The following is a 19,545-nucleotide window of genomic DNA, read 5'->3' as shown; positions in this document are numbered from 1 at the left end:
TATTATATTTTTCACCAATAGATGGCAGCACATTTGTTTTTAATGCATGGGGGGGGGGAAACTTTACTCAAAAGGGAAACTAAAGCCAGGTTTTGCTAGAAGCAGGTTTCTACAGCGCGTGCAGCGTGAAAACTTTGATCAAAGAACCTGAATTTCAAGTTTTTAACCAATCAGCGTTTTCACGCTGCACATGGTGCAGAAATTCTACTCCATGGAATGTTATAATTTGGAACGCAATGTCTGGAATGGAAGGCTGAAGACCCTATTATGGTTCACCTTCCATGAAAACGTATTAATTTTTTTTCTCGCAAACATAAATGTTCATTAGTGCTCTGTTTGCATATGGTCAATTGAAACAATGCATCAACACAGGAATTTAATTAATAAGAGTGAGTTTTTCAATTAACTAAAATGGCTAAATAAGGGCGAAATATACTGCTTGCCTTCATTTTACTATTATCTATCACAGATGGTGAAGAATTTCAGTTTTCATAAATGCAAAATTATGAAATGGAACTCTTGCTCAGCAAAGTTGAGTAGTTGTTTCCTTGAATTTTATTTCCGATTCCCTCAATTTGGCGCGATTTTATAAATCTCTAAAAACGTAAAATTTCAGCGGCTCTGAAAAATGACAACGACTAGTAATCAACTCTTCTTAGATAAATTAGATAAAAAGTATTGTACAGGGTGATTATAAAAAAACTATCCCGACATATGGGCCCCTAACTATCATACCATTCACAGAAACTGAATGAAATTTTGGCATAAGGTATTTTGATGTATGCGCTCAAGAATGATATGGAAAACAACAGTGTCACTCTAACAGTTACGGTTACAGTGAGAAAATTTCGAAAATATCAAATGGCAACACCAAGTTTTTTGTATTGGAATGTGATCTCCATTGTGAAAAACCCTAAATAGCGTTCGAACGGCAACTGTAGCATGAAAATCACCGGCGGTAGATAGGCTAAAAGTGAGGACAACCAATAAGGACAGAGAAGCAGCATAAAATAAAGCTTTTTATTGTGTTTCACAAATTTTCAACATGACCTTGTGGAGGACTAATCAGGCTGGGATCTCAGCCGAAGAAACGGTGTGACGAATGAAACGAACATTAATGCTCTGGTGCACGGCAAAGACCTTTTTACTTTTTCCTTGCCTAGCTCCGGGGATTTTCGTGCTACAGGTGCCATTCCAACGCTATTTAGTGTTTTTCAGTATGGAGATCGCATTCCAATACAAAAAACTTGGTGTTGCCATTTGATATTTTCGAAATTTTCTCACTGTAACCGTAACTGTTAGAGTGGCACTGTTGTGTTTCATATCATTCTTGAGCGCATGCATCAAAATACCTTATGTCAAAATTTCATTCAGTTTCTGTGAATGGTATGATAGTTAGGGGCCCATATGTCGGGATAGTTTTTTTATAATCACCCCGTACTTATATAAGCCGTATTTTGTACTGAAATAACACGAGATGTACTTTGTAAAATACCAAAAAAATTGAGAAACACTAGTATAATGGGTTTTTTCCAACCATTGTGTTTGTCATATACAGGGTGTCCTGTAAGTGCTAATGCGGCCTTTATCTCATGAACCGTTCGTCGTAGAGGTATGATTCCGATTTAAAAAATGCTCAAAATATGTTCAAAAATCACCCTGTACCAGTTTTCACAGTGGAAATATACGGTATGTCGCAAAATATTAAAAAAATCTAAATATTTTCACTGTCTCTCTATCCTCTAACTTCCAATTAGAAAGTCACGCCCTGTCTTTTCTGAGCCCAACAAAAAAACCCATGTTTTCACCAGCTATATTCACCGAGATATTTGAATTCACAAATCTCTGAGAAAATTTGGGAAAGAACAGCAAAAAAAAGTAACACACAATGCTTCCCTCCCACATTTATATTGTTCCGGATAATTTTTCACAAGACTTCAAGATTGCAAAACGAGAAGCGGTTCGACGGATAAACACAGGTTTATTTATAGAACAGAAATTTACACGTATTTACAAGCTAATCAGAGAGAGAGCTAACAACTTTCTCGTAAAGTTCAATCATAACTGACTTTTCATCAAAAATCCCTATAATCTCAAATCTATTTATAGGTCGGGTCGAAGCTTCGAGAAAAAGAATATTCCACAAATTTCTATTTCATAGTACCAGGTTTGTGGCGCCATTATCTGGATGGGCGTAACCTTCTAGAAGCTTCTGTCTAACCCTCCACCAGTTCTTCGCCAATCGCACCTATTTCCGCTAAACCAAAACCGGTACCAACAGATTTCGATATTTCTGAGAACCATCGAACAAATCGCACCATCAATCGTCTATAGATCGTAACAATATTGTTCTTTTCCAACTTTTCCCCTATTTTTTGAATTCAAATATCTCAGTGAATATTGCAGTTAAAAACATTGGATTTTTTTTTTTTTTGGGATCAGGAAAGACAGGGCAACAACTTTCTGATTGGAAGTTAGAGAACAAGGAGACCGTATACATATTTATATATTCTTTATTTTGCGACACACCGTAGTTCTACTCTCAAAATTGGTACAGGGTGATTTTTGAACACATTTTGAACATTTTTTAAATCGGAATCATAGAAGGAAACAGTCATTTTCCGGATATTATGCCGAGGCGAGCTCGAAAAGAAAAGTCATCACGCCTCCGCTGGGACTCGAACCCAGGCCCTCTTGCATACCGGGCAAGCAGGCTACCATCTACACCACTGGAGACACATGACTGCCTTCCTAATTTCACGCACTGTGTCGTGAGGCGCTGAAGTAGATTTATTTGATACCTCTACCAGTCCCCATAAAAACCAAATCGATTTTTTTTAGAAAAGATGGATGTAAATGTGTGCTGTTAGCATATCTTTAATTGAAAGAATTTATCAGCACAGCTATTTAATTAACTGGAATGAATTTTTTAGTATTAGAGTTTTTTTTAGAGTTAGATTTTTTTTAGCATTAGCTAAAATGGTTAAGGGTGAAATAAACACAGTTTGCCTTGATTTTAATGTTATTAATAAACAGATAAAATCCTGCTTAGCAAAGCTAAATAGTTATTACTAATATACATTACAATACAAATACAAGGGAGGCAAAATACCCAATTACCTTGAATTTTATTTGACGCCAATTTGGTGCGATTTCATAAATCTCTGGACACGTAAAATTTCAACAGCTCTCAAAAAATGACACCAACAAGGAATCATCTATTTTTAGATAAAAAAAAGTACTGCTTTCACACATAGCTGAGTTTTGCATCGAAATGAGCCTAAAGAAATGTACTTTCGAAAATCTCAAAAGAAAATGAGAAAAGAAATAGGTATAATGGATTTTTTTACCATTTCTTTGCCAGGTATATTCAAATATACACAGGACCAGCGGAACTAATGCATGTCGATCAACGTAATTTGATAAATTTTAAAATGTATATTTTCTTATAATCTATATGAAACCACGTTTTTCCGAAGGAAAGAGAAAAATTTGATAGAGTTTAACATAATACTTTCATTTTATTAATTTTTTTGCTTCTAAGTTTATTAATATAGTACTGTGCTTTTTTTTCTCTCTCATTTCTACGTGTAACTTTTTGTCGATCATTTTGGTCGAAATAGCAAAAGATCACCTTTATTCAGTGAGAGTATTGTCTCTCGTTTCATTTTGTTTTTTACTTCATTTCATCAAAATTGATGGTTGGATTAGTTATGTGCTACCAAAAATGGAAGATCAAATTACCAAAAAATAGCACCGTTATGGTTGGTCTCTCAAGCATCCTGTTGCAGTAACCAAAGCATAACGCAGTGCTTTTGAAATTTTAGACCTCAGTGACCCTCGTTATCATTATTACAGTTATCCTTCTTTTTTTTTTGGCATTGTTCGTTCTTGTACGTTTCCACAACGTTTATATATAGTGGAATAAAAGAAAAAAAGTCTTATATTAGTTTAAATGTAAATAAAAAATTAGTACTTTTAACGCAGATTATCCGATCATTTAAATGTTTGCGCATGATTATACATTGTGAAATGAGATTTTGAATAAGAAAATGGCGTAATTTTGGAAGAAAACTTTTTTTCTTATGGGAATTTGGAATTTACTGAAATCACATCGATCAAGTGAACAGATTCAAGTCTTTTAAAAGCGAAACGTTCTTGAAACTGGATCGCATTTGTACCAAAAATGGCACAAGCTATTTAAAATAATTACGCAACTAAAATAAAATGTTTGGACTCGACTAGGGCATTTTTTTGATCCTTTGTGAGGATTGCATTTTGAGCATTTTTCGATTTTTAATGAATACCATTGAATTTGTCTCAATAAGAATAACATATCGGCGCACACTCATTCAAATTGATAACGCAGTGCTTGGATATCATGAATTTTTCGCCTCAACCAAATCCTCTTCAACCCTTTACCTGCAGGCTCTGACCACTGTAGTGCAGTATTTCTTAAACTTTTTTTCGTCCATGGCTCCCATTGGACTGCATTTTCGCCTCATGGTCCTCTGTAATATTCAAAGCCCCTCCCCTCCTCATCAAGGACAGAAACTCTTTATATTTATGTAATTGATTTTTTTGAGTAAATTTACAGTGAGCAAAAATTTGTTCCGTAAGTTCCCTCTCTGGACCCGAACGTTAGGGTTCAGTGAACTTCCGTCTTGGTTTATGGGAGGGGGGGGGGTTCTATGCAGGGCAGTCATGGGCCCCCGGGCAAAGTGATTTCATCTGGCCCCGTAGAAAGCTGGAGGTAACAGCTTACATATCATCATACTTTCTTACCATAAACATGGTGCCAGATTTCGTTATGTAGGCTCCTATGGACATGAGGCCCCCAGGGTCATGAGTGGATGAATCCATTTATTGAGATGGCCCTGGTTTTATGGGCGTCGTTGCTGGAATGTGAAATTAGTCACGCAATTTTCCCACCATATCGTTGGCATTAAAGCAAAGTCGCACAGACCATCAAAAACTTTTCGACGGATTACTGCAGTTGATTGGAAATTCGAATTAATTATTATTATCTAAATTATTAATTAATTATGTTCTCGGTTAACATGGTTTTGAATATATGGATCATGGGGGAAAAGAAAGATTCAATAAAAAAAAGTTCAATTTTCTTTTTATTGAATTGGAGCTACTCCGACCTATGTAGCGCTCGTTGTGGTGGACGTACTTCCCTGAAACTTGGTAGAAACGTTATTTGGACGATGGGAAAAGGATAGCTGCGATAAAAAAAGCACCACTTTTTCACCTGGTGGTCAAATATGAAATTATTTTTTTATTGAATCTCATTCTTTTTCCTCCATGGTTCATATATATGTTTATATTACCAAGTTTCATCAAAATACCTCTATCAGAATGGGTGCTACATGCGTCTGAATAGCGTCAGCTTATTTATAACCATCCTGTATATTCAAGTCTCGTAGGATGATTTATTCAGGATTAAATTTCCACCGTACATGATTTTTGCTTCAGAATTAATTTATGGGGGAGCAAGCACACACATGGTGCTGCAAAAATAAGGTGACATTATGCGTGAGGCTCGACTCAAACTTCTTCAACTGGAGTCATTAATATTAAGTGTTACTTCACTTTGTTGGTTTAGGCTTTCTGCCAATTTTCGTGTAAGTGTTGAAATGGCTTTATCATTAATAAATATTTATGAAGTATTGTTTTTTCCGTATTCATCGCTGAAGAACAATGTCAAAAATTTTAACCAAACTCACTTTTATAGACTAAGTTGTTACAACTAGGATTTACGAGACTTTTTTCTGCATTTCCAAGAAATTGTGTGAATTTGAGTACAAGATGGAATATTTGTCTGCCTTTCCTAATGATAATATCTATGATAACAAATGCAGGATTTATCGCATAATCGTCGACAGATTCCATCCATTTTGCATAGAAACATTGGCAGTGTTCCTAGAAAGACGCGGATTCATATCCGTTTTTTTATCTACAATTATCTCTCAAGGAATTCAGATTCTTAACACGTTTGTTCATTTTCTCTTGAAGCTTTTGCTTAAACGGACTCCTGAAATCCAATTAAAATCCCGCTTATAAGAATCTAGTACTGTAATTAAGAGCCAAAAAGCACTTTTTGTTTCTATAATCAATCCAGATTTAAGAAGTCTGGTCTACAACTCTGTATAGGAAGACCTCGCCTGAGGACGGTGCAAAATTTATTTATTTCTGCGTTATTTATATACAGCTGTTTCCAAAGCACTACTAAATTACAAGCCGCGTAAAAGCTGGCATTTGAACGGCTTATAGAGCTACGGGTGTGGATCAGGCTTTAGGATGAAATCGTCTGAAAATGACCATGTACGTATATATATTTTTGTGAATATGTCTTATAGAACTCAAGAAACGTATGAAAAATCAAATTTCATTCTCAAATATATTGTCTTCCTCGTGCCAAAAGCACGAATGTGCAATGTCCATTGGAAAAAAAGAACGTGGGAAATGACTTTTGAATGTTTGCTCTCTACCCATGTTACTCTATGGAAGTTATTTTCCTAAAATGTTTTGTAACATGTATTTCAATAGGAATGCACATTCGCGTTTCAGACACAACTTTACATAGCAAAATAAAGTATCCAACTAGCTGATAAAAAAAAAGAGAAATTAGAACATTCGTGATTGACATGCGGGGGACGATATACGGGGTGCTTAGCAAACCGGAGGTATGACATTTTACTTTCCCATTGATCCTAAAGGCATACTTCCAATTAGAAACATTTTCCAAATAACGTGTAATACTCAGATTTCATTCATGTTTCAAGAAATTGTATAGTTATTAAAATGAAAAAAATAACTCATACATTTCCCCGTGTGCCCGAAAACCCAATTAGAAAGTTGTTGCCCTGTCTCTCCTGATGCCAATAAAAAATTCCAAGTTTCTAAGCGCAATCTTCACTAAGATATTCGATCTCGAAAAACGGAGGAAAGTTAAGAAAACATGATTATTAGGAACCCATAGTGCATAGTCACACATTTTGTCAACGTAACTAGCAAATGTCAGTTCTTCCTCGGCACTAAAAACCTTGGGATGACCTGGTTTGCTAGAAAATACATTTTTAAGTTTGTTTTTAATGGTGCTTCGAGGTATTTTTTAAAGTTATCTGCAGCTTTGTGCCTTTGGTTTATTTCAACAGATCTAATTGCATCCTTATAGTTTTGAGGGTGGTCATTGCTGTAGTCTGCATAACTTCAACTTCCAGGCCAACACTTGTATGTATACGCCATTTTTTCAGTCAGGAAATAAATACTTAAATACTTAGAAAATAAACATAATTATTCAATGCATAATTATGTTTTTACATGTACTCGCATATAAATTACCAAGGGTTGCAGAAATATGGCCTACTTTGGCCCATCAAAACATTGGGCAAAGTAGGGTGCATTTTTGAAGTTTTTTACCCCAGAGCTTAAATTTTCAATTAATGTTTTCATAAAAAATGAAAGATTAAACGAAATTTTAATCATACCACAGTTAAAAGCATTAAATTGTGTTTCTAATTGAGTACCTACTTAACTTGACAAAGCTGGATTGCAACCCCCAACAGTTGAAAGTTTTTGAGAGATGAAAATAAAAAACCACAGCATTTAAAACCACCACTGTTACTCATGGCCCCCGCATGCTAGAGCAGGGCCCCTAGGCTGGGATCTTTTGCGCCCCCCCCCCTACTTTCACGGGAAAAATTGGTGAAAATCGTCCCGGGCTCCATGTTGTTCCAGCTGTTACTGCCTAGTCGTCCATTCGTGAACTACCCAATGCACTCAGTTGCTTTTCTTGGTACCGCTACTTAGCAAAAAAAATGCAAAATACAAGGTCGCAACAGGCAAAATGCCCAACAAGGTGGCTGAGAAAAGGATGCCCATAAACAAATATGGATGTCATATATTTCAAAAATACAGCAACCCAATTAAAAACACAATCACAAACAATATATATACACGATGAAATATTATACAATGCCCATAAAGAATGCTTATGGTTTTTTAATTCCAAGTACGGATAGCTTCTCGATTTACCCCAACATGTTTATCGTATTTCTTTTTAAACGTGTCGATCATGTTAGAATCTACTACCCCCGGGGAATGCAAAAAATAGTTTCGAATTTTTTTTCTACAGTAATCAAAGTACGTTTTATCGTTTTGGACCAACGAAGAACCAGCGTTTATGTTAAAAAAAAAATCTCGATCTCGATTTTATTGACACAATATCTCTATCCATCGTTATAACCGAGTTAGACTGTACAAAAAAAGGAAAAGCTCATCAAGGTGAAACTTTCTTCAACGTTCACTTGTGTGTGTGTGTGTGCTTTTTATTCGACACTAGAAAAAGGAAATTTCTTCCGAGTCAAGTCTCAAGAATAAATGAGAAAGTTCCCCTTTCAATGGAATATACACTGATCCACTTTTATATATTTTTTTGTAGAAATAGGGAAAAAAGATAGTTTCGTCCGTTCGCGAGGAGGACAATTACGTCGTCCTCTCTCTCTCTTATAAGAAATGTCTTTTATTTTATTTTTTTGCCAGTATCCTTTTTATTTCTTCCGCTCTTCACCTTTTATCCTTCGATACACAAACAATGGCTCTCGGCACATGAGAGAGAGAAGAATCTTCTCTTATCATAAAGAAAACTCTTTCTCTCTCTCTCTGTTTCACTTTCGCTAGGATGAATGAATGATAGAAGAGCTTCCTATAGATTCTGTGTTTTTTTTCCCAGGCGGAGCAAAAGCGGCCAAAACTCCACTTGTATTTGTCCCGGTTGCTTTCTGGCTACCAATGGATGGACCCTATCACGAGTAGTAAAGAACGAAAGGATTGGGGGGTGAAACGAACAGGAGTTATGTGTGTGTGCATGTGCTGCTGATGAGATGATGATGATGATGATGATGATCCGGGATCGATCGCCATGGGCTGTTCCAGTTCCAACATCCAACGGCATAGGCCCCACGATACCTGTTCCAGTGAAAGCATCTGGATAACGTTTGAAAAGAAAGAAAAGTCATTTTGGTATCATCTTCATAAGAATGAAGAACGTATTATTGACGTACGTTCGGTACGACGATCTCAATTGTAACGGCACCTCGGTTATAACGTCAGTAATTGTCAGGGCTGATTCCTATATAGGAGGATTCTGATTAACCTTGTTTATAACGTCGAGGAAAACGCAAGGACTTCGGATGTAACGACGTATTTTTCGTCGTTTTTTCCCGTTTTTATTGTGTTTTTCCCTAGAAATTCCTCGAATTGGAGGAATCACATCGAGGCAATGCTTGTCTTTCGTTTTATTGATACCTAACGTTGAAAAAAAGATTGTAATCTTTGATGACTTGCTCATTGACATCAGTCGTACACATACACGGCACTGTCCCATATTTCTCCCTTGCCAGCTTTTTGGTTTTTGCCGTGAATAGGTCTTTTAAATCATCTGATGATGCTGGATGCATTCTCAAAAAGTTTCATAATAATTTAAACGCTCATATCTCGAGAAGTATTCAGTATATACTAGTGTTTTGTATGTCTGCGGGTAGAGATCTCGTTAAGACAAATCCAATGACACTACTCTAGGCTTGATACATCTTCCGATCTGGGCACCAGGCTTGCGGCCCGCTTTCATGACGAAATTGTTTTACGGTATAGCACGAGAAGATCACAACGCAAATAAAAACCAGTGGTGTCGTCTGATAGGGATTTTTAAGACAAGTCCAATGATATCACTCCGCCTATAATACTTCTTCCGGTCTGGGCACTAGGCTTGCGGCCCGTGTTCGTAACGAAATTGTTTTACGTTATATCTCGAAAGAGGTTCGCAACGCATATAGACGACATTGGTATCGTCTGTTAGCTATTCCAAAGACAAATCTGATGATACCAATTCAATTATGTCATTAAAGAACGTATTTACGTCAGAACTTGTCGCTGTGTCTATGACGCAGTCTACCCCAATTTTTGTTTCCAAATAGATTAATGTCTCATTTTTTTCAGCGGAACGTACAGGAGACCCAAGTTCGAACCCCATTTACGACATAGTTGGTTGTCGGTTGAAGTTGGTTTTCTGTGGTTCCCAACTTCGGGGCGCGAATGCAAGTGGATCTCCCCGTTGAAGTCTCTCCACAGACTGCATCAGGCCTAGAACGAAACAAATATTCAATCACTACACTTCACTCGCAATTTGAAATATAGATGGCAGCACTGAAAATTGAAACACAACACTAGATGCGCACTCAGACTATTACCTACACGCTTGAGTTTCCGACACAACTCAATCAGTAATAAACTACCCGTGGCGATAGACCGGATTTGTGTGCTCGGTTTGAAAGAAAGTGTTCCCAAAGTAGGCAATATTGCTTCGTGGGGATGACGGAATGGTCCGGGGGCGGTAGAAGCTATGAGTTTAGTATAGATTCCTATGGGTTAGATTTAGTTTGGGGGGAGCGATGAGATAAAAAAAATTTAAGGAGGGAGCGATGGAACAAAAAGTTCGGGATACTACATTTATTCATAATCTGTACTAGAATCAGAAATAAAGGTAATTTGCAAAATTTCTAAATTGTGTGTAACAATGGATACGGCTATAAATATCCATCTCACATATTCACTACGTTTCATTTTTTCCCCCTTGATATGCATTTCATCGGACACCATATTTACCAATAAGGTTCATTTATAATCAATATTTCGTAATTTCGCCGTTAACTGGTGACATTTCTGGTAAGAATTGGCGATATTTCCCGTATCAATGATCTCAATTTCTCCTTATTTTTCTCAATCAAACATGGTCACTTACCCCCCCCCCCCCAATCATAATGAAATAACTTCATATATATACACAGTATTTGATTGCATCTGGCTATATTTCTCAAAGAAGGTTGCAAAAACGTCGACCTCGGTTATAACGATGAAATTTCGCGGAAACTACGATATCGTTGTAACCGAGTTTGACTGTGTTTTCCCCATGAAAGCATTAGGTACTTCAATCGTGATGGAATGATCGAAGAATTAATTCTTCGTAATACAAAATCGTAAATTGCTATTCGATCAAGCTGGCCGTATTTCCACCAGAAAAATACGGGAAGTCCCCAATCATCTCCAAAAGTAAGCAAAGTTACCAATTATTGCTGACATTTACGAAAAATCACCAAAATCGCGTAAAATAAAGCACTACTGCAAATTGCAGTGGCTTAAAATAAATCTTACGAAATAAAACATTTAACATGATAAATATATGGGATGATACATATAGAGCCATAATAATCGTAATATAATTAATGAGTTGGAAAGATAAATTTATATATAATTCGTTTTTTCAATAGAGAATAAAAATTCCAATTTGGCTTCGTTTAATTTAAAATTCGGGGGGAAAAAACATTTAAAAAAAAGTTGGGAGGGGCTAAATTATGTGAAATACGGGAATTCCCCCGGATCATGTGGTCACCCTATGTTTGATAGATAGTAGATGTTCAGCATATGCATGTAAAAATTTGATTTCTTTTGTATGTACATTATCATACAGCCGGATACACGTGGTTGATGGGACGGATAAGCTTCTTCTCCCTTTTACATGATTGCTCAGTTTTTTCTCTCTCTCTCAGTATATATTTTTATTCTCAATAATTCAATGAAGTACGATTTTCCCGAAGCGAAACAAGAGTTGCGCTCCGTTGACATGATCCCCACGAGAGCCCAGTGAATGATACATGCGTCCCATCTCATGCCAAATCCCGTTCTCTATTTCCCCACCTTTATAACACACTCTAGTGTTAGTCGACACGTTCAACCGAATCCTTTACTTGGCTTTAGCCAATAAAAAAAATAAAATAAAAGCTAGACATGCCTTTAACCACGAAGCATTTTACTAATTATCTGCCTTTTGTAGATGCCGTTTTTAGAAATGAGCAGCCGAGGGTATAGAATAAAAACTCTTGTCGAGGTGGAGTTGCATTTATTGGATAACTACATTTTTTTTTTCTACTATGTGTGAGCTGCAAGAGGTTTATTAATAGCGTAATCGACCGGAGCCCACTGACTACATCATTAGAGAAAAGGGATGCCTACGTGGCATTAGTCCTTGACGCGTCTTTTTCTCTCTCTTTCTCGCTATGTTTTTGTGCCGATTCTTTTCCTTCTTTTTCACTTCCATTTCTTATGGACACTTCCTGAGAAAAGGACCACATGACTAAAATGCATTGTTGAGAGAAAAGAAAAGAAAACACACAGAACGCGTAACGAGTTAACAGACACTTCATCAGAGATTTCACAACAGTATCCTTACACGCTAATTTCGTGCGTCTATGATAATACAAAGAGATGTATAGTATTGAAGACTTAATCGAAACCAGACGAATTATTCTGTCGCGTATAGAAGCTTATATGATTCTAGATGAGCCGGAGTGTGTGTTTTTATGATGAAAAAAAGTCATTGTTCGTAACTCTGCCTTGAGTTCTTTTACGACAGGATGTCATCCTCTCTGCAGCGCTTTAGGTAATCTAAATCACGAATTATCTGCAACTTGAACTGAAAATACGCAACGCAATCACTGATTCCTGTCAAACGGGAAAATTTCTTCTTGGTACATGAAAGTGAGAAAACAAAAAAAAAAGCAGTAAAACTTTCAATTTCACTTGTTCTTCTAACGAAACTGATAAGGGTTCCCGCTGCTTATATATCGTCGTTGCGCCAATTCGTGAAGGAAAGTTGCATTTGGAAAGCAAATAAAAGATCGATTTCACCATTCAACGACAGCCTATCAGTCTTTCACCAATGTCACCAAATAACCAGTGTCTATTCACCAACCTCATGTCACAAAATCGACGGAAAATCGTACAGATTCGTCGGTATGGGTGAAAGGGTCCCAACAAGCAGGGCCGCAACTGGATGCTTGGTCACCGAGGCAAGTGCGCATTTTGGCGCCCCCTTGCCATGAGGTTGCAGAGGTTTGGGAATAAAGTTTGGGCCCCCTCTGCTCCAGCGAACGGGGCACGATACCCGCTTGCTTCCCCCTCCCCCCTAGTTGCGGCCCTGCCTACAAGCGTAAATCCAGGACGAGATGTGTCAAGGAAACAACTTATCACAGTGGCCATAGCGTTAACATATGTCATGTATTTTACGGGACAGAACAATTTTTTTATTCGGTTGTTCCGTCGTTTTGGTTGAAATTCTCATATATCGCGTAGTCACGTTTTTTCTAGGAAACTAATTTCAATATCACTGAATCCCGTATCGAGGAGTAGGAGAAATCAAGCTTTTTTTAACGTTAGCTTTGTCAAATAGCGACCGTCCATTTTCTAACGCGCTAAATAATGAGTATGCCAATGTCACCCAACAGCTTTTTCTGACTACCAATCTATTTTTCTGATTAGCCAGATTGTAACAGTTAACGCAAAACCAGCAAGAGTCCTTCTCCTGGTCATGTTTGGCTGAAGAAAAAGTTTTTCCAACATTTAGAGAATTACGAAAGCCTGGATAACCAAGCGGAGATCGAGATGTAGTTCGGAAAGAAAATTCGCATTCCTCTGTGGGGAATCGAACCACCAATCTCTCACTGTCCGGACGAGTGTTGTAATCATTAAACTACAGAGGACCAGACATTTGCATTCCTTAGAGCATATGTATGAATGCTGAACGGGACTGTGCATGGACAGCCTAGTTCAGCTAATAGCTCTTACGACGTTATCCAGGCTTTCGTACTTCGTATGAACAGCGGAGAGTGTCATCGTTTCTCTATATGTAGAGAATTCCTGATGTGATTCCAAAAATATTTTTCTGTTCTTAAAGGTCATACAAATTTGTATTGCATATCATTGATATAAATACAGGAAATCACATGAAAACTGCTGACTTCTTTTCTGACTTTAAAATGGGACTTTAGAGTTGAATGCTGAAGTTCTTGGTCATCGGAAGAATTAAATTTCAGTAGATTCTTAAAATTAAGTGTAAATGTAGATTTATGTTAATTTTCGAGCGTTACCGAGTCAGTAAACTCACGAGGGTTCTTCAAATTTTTGGGAAATTATTTAAAAAAATCCATTGGCTCAGAATTTTATTTGTTCATGTAAACACAATGACAGTTTCTCTTTCTTTATTCAGCATTTTTTATGACTTTGATAGTCTTGAGGCCATAAAAAGAAAGGAAAAAAACAACTCAAACATACAATATAGCAGCTAACAAAGGCATAAACTACGGAAACCTTGAAAAAACTGTTCTCTTGTTTCAGAAAATTCTCATTGTTACTTGCATATCTTGTGAATGCTGCAAGCTCAAAGTTTGGAACGCTCCGGATCATTATATGACAGTTCCTCCCTGTCTATCATCGCTACATGACAGTAATTGGGATTCACGTCAGCAAACGGAGAAAAGAAATTCCAACGTATATGTATTGTCAAAGAAACAATATATCCAACAGAACTCATTATTTTTTGTTAAATCTTTTCCATTTATTTGCGATCATTTCACCAAATTTTTGAGAATATCGTTTAAATCAAATGTAGTTGTAATGAATTGATATTTAATAAATCAAGCAAAATAATTTGCATGACAGTACATTTTTCCATCACCCCGAGGAATTTCTCTGTATTCAGAAATAGATATTTTTATTGGCTCCAACTCCAAATAACTTGTATGTGTTTTCTTTTCCAGGTGGCATGAAGCTTTCAGGAATAAAGCCAATCGCCAGTCAAGACTTATTCCAAGGCTTCTAGCAGCAATAATTGGATTTTGCACCGTCTTCGCACTTAGTTATGTCTCAACTAATGTCGGTCGACAACAAAGGTTTCCAAATCCTGTGTGTAAGTAAATATATCGAGAGAGAATATATAAGAGAAAAAAAAGTTGAACACATAACGCGTTATCACGATCCTATCTTTTTACCTGAACCTTAATTTGATCAGTTAATCGTATTAGTTTATTTCGCTTCTTTCATCGGCCGTATCGGAGTCTCTGTTCTTGATGATGTGATTTATTTTACGGGAGAATTCCTTTGAATAAATAATATTGCAAGCACTTTTAGAAATCGATTATTTTTATCGTAATTCCTTAAATTTTGTTAATAAACGACATTATTCTTTTGTTGTCTTTTTCAGCTTGCCCGTCCGATCTCACATCTTGGGTAGATACTGGAAAAAAAACGAAGCTACATATTTTGCTGTTATCATACCCAAGAAGTGGCTCATCCTTTCTTGGTGACTTATTGCAAAGCTACCACGCTGCTTTTTATCATTTCGAACCCTTGCATTATTTCGGAAGCGTGGTAGCGAAGAATCAATTCCCTGCCGCCAGAAAACTCATCCACGATCTTTTAACCTGTGATTACCGTGACTGGGGTTCTTTCCCAGAGTGGGCATGGTTCCACAGCAATTTTCTAACTCTCCGAAGAAACAAACGATATTGGGATTCGTGTGTTCATAAAGATCACAATCGACTTCTGTGCTACAATGTGTGTTTCTTAGCGACGTCTTGCCGCAATTTCCCAGTGCAAATTATCAAGACGATTCGGATGACTGTAGCCGAAGCTGCTAAACTTCTCGAAGAGTATAAGGATCTCAACTTGAAAATAGTGCATTTAGTGCGAGATCCCAGAGGGACAATGCACTCACGTCAGCAAAAAGATATTGCTATGTGGTGTAGCAAGTATAAAGCCTGTTCATCCGCAGATTCATTCTGTAGATTAGTGGACGAAGATTTGAAGAACGCCTGTTTACTGCGCATGCGGCACCCTGAGAAATACATCCTTGTGAGATATGAGGATCTAGCTCTCGATCCTCCACAGATAACACAGAAACTTTTCGATTTTCTAGGCTTAGGGTTAATTCCAGAAGAAGTTGCCCAGTTCCTCGAGACTCACACGCAAGGAACTGCATCAACAAATGCAAACTCATTTCTCCAACCTGCCTATAGAACTGTCCGAAATTCAACGCAGGCAGCCCTTGATTGGTGTCGCCACATGGATTTAAAAGACGTTTTACATGTTCAACGGCACTGCCATCCAGTTCTAGCAAGGTTAGGTTACAAAAGGGTGATTAATAGTACTAGCTTACAACTGGAAGATGTTTTAAAAGACACCCCAGAATCATGCGAAACGATGTGATGTGTTTGCCCACACATTTTGAAGCTTCTTCAACTGCTGTTTGTTTTTCTGGCAATAATAATGAATGGTATGCTCAAATTAATATGTTTTGAAAAGGTGGAGAGAAAGCAAACATTTTTGTCTTGAATTTTGCGTCTGGTAATTCATTAGTCACTAGAGTCATGTAAATATCAAGGACAGCTTTAGAAAATTGTATGGGGGATTAGAATAAATATACAAAGCCGCTTTTCATTCAATAAAATTTAGGGACCACATAACTGTATTTGAGATCTATGTTTCTGCGCACTTCTTCAGTAGCCAACGAAATGTCTACTCCGCTGTGAAGTACCGCTTTCTACAACCCTTCGAAATTGAAGGTGTGTCAGTGCTTTAAGATTGCATTGCTAAACTTAAAAAAAAAACAAAAAGCAGTGCAGTGTGTATCATTGTCTTCCTCAAACAAATATTCGCAAAGAGTTCAAGACAGAAAGCAGAATAATATGTTTGCTTCATTTGAAAGTTGTGTTAATCTCTTGTTTTTTCATGAACGATTTTTATTCGAAGCAGAGACGATGATGATGTTCGGTGCTTTCTTTCTCACTCGTGGGCATTAACTTCTGAGTAAAGATGTGTGGTATAGTCATCATTTTTAGTGTATATTTCGTTGATAATTGAGAGTTATATATATTAGAGACAATTAAATATTGATGTAGTCATTATTCATTCCATTTAAGAAAAATTAACACACTCCATAATATGTTCTTATTCCTCGAATTCGTTGAACGTTCCCATAAAATATCGACATCTATACCTTTTTTTGTCGATAATAATTCTGAATAATTTTTGTGTGTTCCTATTTTAATATCCTTTTTTCATACATTTCGTTTTAAAATTGACTTTCCGGTGCTATTAGAAGTCAAATGTCAAACCAGTTCCAATATTTACTACAAATTTAAGTGGAAATGAGAACCTTCTACTTTCATCATCTATCTTTTGACTCATTTATGCATTTTAGCAGAATTTGTTGAAATCGATAGCGAATGATTCCACACACGCATATTCTCTGATTTGAAAGGAAGAATGTGGAATCTGCATCGTTTTGTGATCTCATGTTACTTGTCTGCATTAATGTGATGGAGAAAAGCTGAGCCCGTTTCCGTGTCCTACCTCATAGTGCCTATATTAGCTTGCACAGGAGCAAACACTTTACCATAAAATGTAGATCATTTGTCGAAATAAGTTTTTTTGGATGTTCATAATACGTTCCTCACTTTTAAATCTCTTTTTTTTTTCATTTCATGGAACATAAATGTTTACTGATCGCATGCAACGAATTTTACTTTATAAATCACAAGATATCAATATCTGAATGTTTTTAGATCACACGGCAATTGCCGTTCCCATAAGCGCACTAACGAAAATACTACCCTACATAGTACATGCGTGTAACAGCCTCTCTATTTTATTGAATTCCCTTAGTAATTACTATGACCTAAAATGGACGTTGAAGCTGTATTACTGAGAATTTAACCTTAGCTTTTAGACTATATATATTGCAAATTTAAATTGTAACATATTGCAAAATTTACTTCTAGGTAGTCTTTATATACACGCGCAGTAAACTAGTTTAAAAAAAACCTGTAGGATTTTACCAAAAGCATATTGAGAGATACATGAAATTTGAATTTTTTTTAGATCCTTTCAACCAAATATTTCACTCCCTGGTGTAAACGAAGTGCATTTTGCTCACCTGAGATCTGCATCAGCAGTAATTTACAAGCAATACTTCAATCAAGTATGCAAGCGTATGTGTCCGAAAATTCTTATCTTTTTCAGTGGCATGTGGTGTGGAGAAGAATATATAAAAAGCTTTTTTTTCTACCAAAAAATTATTTTTCAACGTTAGTGTTTGAATTTTTATTTAGTCATTTTAGTGAAGAGATATTTTTTTTTTCGTATTTAAATGCTAAAAATTAAGAACTTGATTAGATTTGATTAATTATTCATTATTTAGTCAGTGCATAATCTGTATCTACAGGGTGATCAGCGAATAAGCCCTTATTTCAAAATTAAATATCTCTACAACAAAGATCAATAGAATTATGCGGTAAACGGTACGTTTATTAGCAAAACTGTAAGAATGTTGTACAGAAATTTCGAAAATTTAGTTTTTTTTTTTAATTTTTTAAAATTAAAAAAAACAATACAAAACTGGAGATTTTGGGGTTCCGAAAATCCTCATTTGTGTGAAGAGAAACCACTGCATTCGCCTAAAGTTACTGCATGGGCTGCGGTATGCGCCAGAGGCATTATCGGCCCCTTCTTCGTGCGAGAAACGATCACTACTGAACTTTACGTTACAATTTTGGAACAGTTTGTCAGCACACATGGCGCATACCGCAGCCCATGCAGTAACTTTAGGCGAATGCAGTGATTTCTCTTCACACAAATGAGGATTTTCGGAACCCCAAAATCTCCAGTTTTTTTTGTTTTTTTTTATATTTTAAAAAATTAAAAAAAACCTAAATTTTCGAAATTTCTGTACAACATTCTTACAGTTTTGCTAATAAACGTACCGTTTACCGCATAATTCTATTGATCTTTGTTGTAGAGATATTTAATTTTGAAATAAGGGCTTATTCGCTGATCACCCTGTATTTGTTGCATGATATACAGAGTGGTGAGTATTGTAATGTTTCTATCAATTCGAATTCACAATCCAATCAGTAAGCGCGTGCGTGTTATATACGTACATCCATCGACAGCTGGAAGTTAAGCAATAAGTATGACATGGACCACAGACCGCTGCAGATGCAATTGCTTGAAAAACGGGGTGACCTAATCTGCCAAAGGAAAGGGGGTGATAGACGAGACCAAGTGAAACATGAAGCATCCTAGCAAGCGTGCCTTATCTCGAACTGTTTTCTAATTTTTGTGGATAATCGATCATGAAAAAAAAAAAGAGTCAAGTCTGAAAAACCCGAATTTGTGAAGTTTCTAATAAAAGATCTACACGCAAACTAAGCATAGTTAGAAGGAACACCCAAAAAAAATCCTATAAAGGCTACACCATCTTCATCATAATATCTGGTTTTAATAGCAACAACCGGTTTTAATAGTTACAAGCGCTAAAAGATTAGCGAAATTCAAAATCGAATTGTCGCCAAAATTTTTAGTCGCCAATTCCGCTAACACCCTTCTAGCTACAATCCATCGAATTTACCAAAAAACTTGTCCATTGCATTAGCTTTCGAATTAGCTTACAATAAACCATATCGGTTTACTGGTTCAGGAGAAATTTAGCCTTTTGTTTGCAGTACATCAATCAAATCAGCGTTTGTCGAAGTAGATATTCGACGAAAATTCGGATTTGGCGGTTACAGATTTTGGCGAAAATTTGATTCTGCAGAAAAAGTCCTATAAGATGACACCACCTTTATCAGGATATCTGGATTTAATGGC

General features: G+C 36.6%; 1 protein-coding gene across 1 annotated transcript in view; it reads left to right on the top strand.

The window, feature by feature from the left end:
- Positions 1 to 18,281, top strand: part of LOC149085160 (carbohydrate sulfotransferase 1-like) — a 97,470-nt gene extending 79,189 nt beyond the window's left edge. Inside the window, exons 2-3 of the mRNA XM_089233012.1 lie at positions 14,658 to 14,806; positions 15,101 to 18,281. Of these exons, the coding sequence (XP_089089138.1) occupies positions 14,658 to 14,806; positions 15,101 to 16,104 (1,153 nt within the window). The 3' untranslated portion in view covers positions 16,105 to 18,281. The remainder of the gene's footprint in view (positions 1 to 14,657; positions 14,807 to 15,100) is intronic.
- The last annotated feature ends 1,264 nt before the right edge of the window (positions 18,282 to 19,545 follow it).

The sequence above is a fragment of the Pholcus phalangioides genome, unplaced genomic scaffold (genome assembly GCF_987345545.1).
Source record: "Pholcus phalangioides strain wild (caught in Gottingen) unplaced genomic scaffold, Ppha-v1.0 ptg000007l_1, whole genome shotgun sequence".
Lineage (NCBI taxonomy): Eukaryota > Metazoa > Arthropoda > Arachnida > Araneae > Pholcidae > Pholcus > Pholcus phalangioides.
The sequence above is the reverse complement of the archived record's forward strand: the minus strand, read 5'-3'. Positions and strand labels throughout refer to the sequence as shown.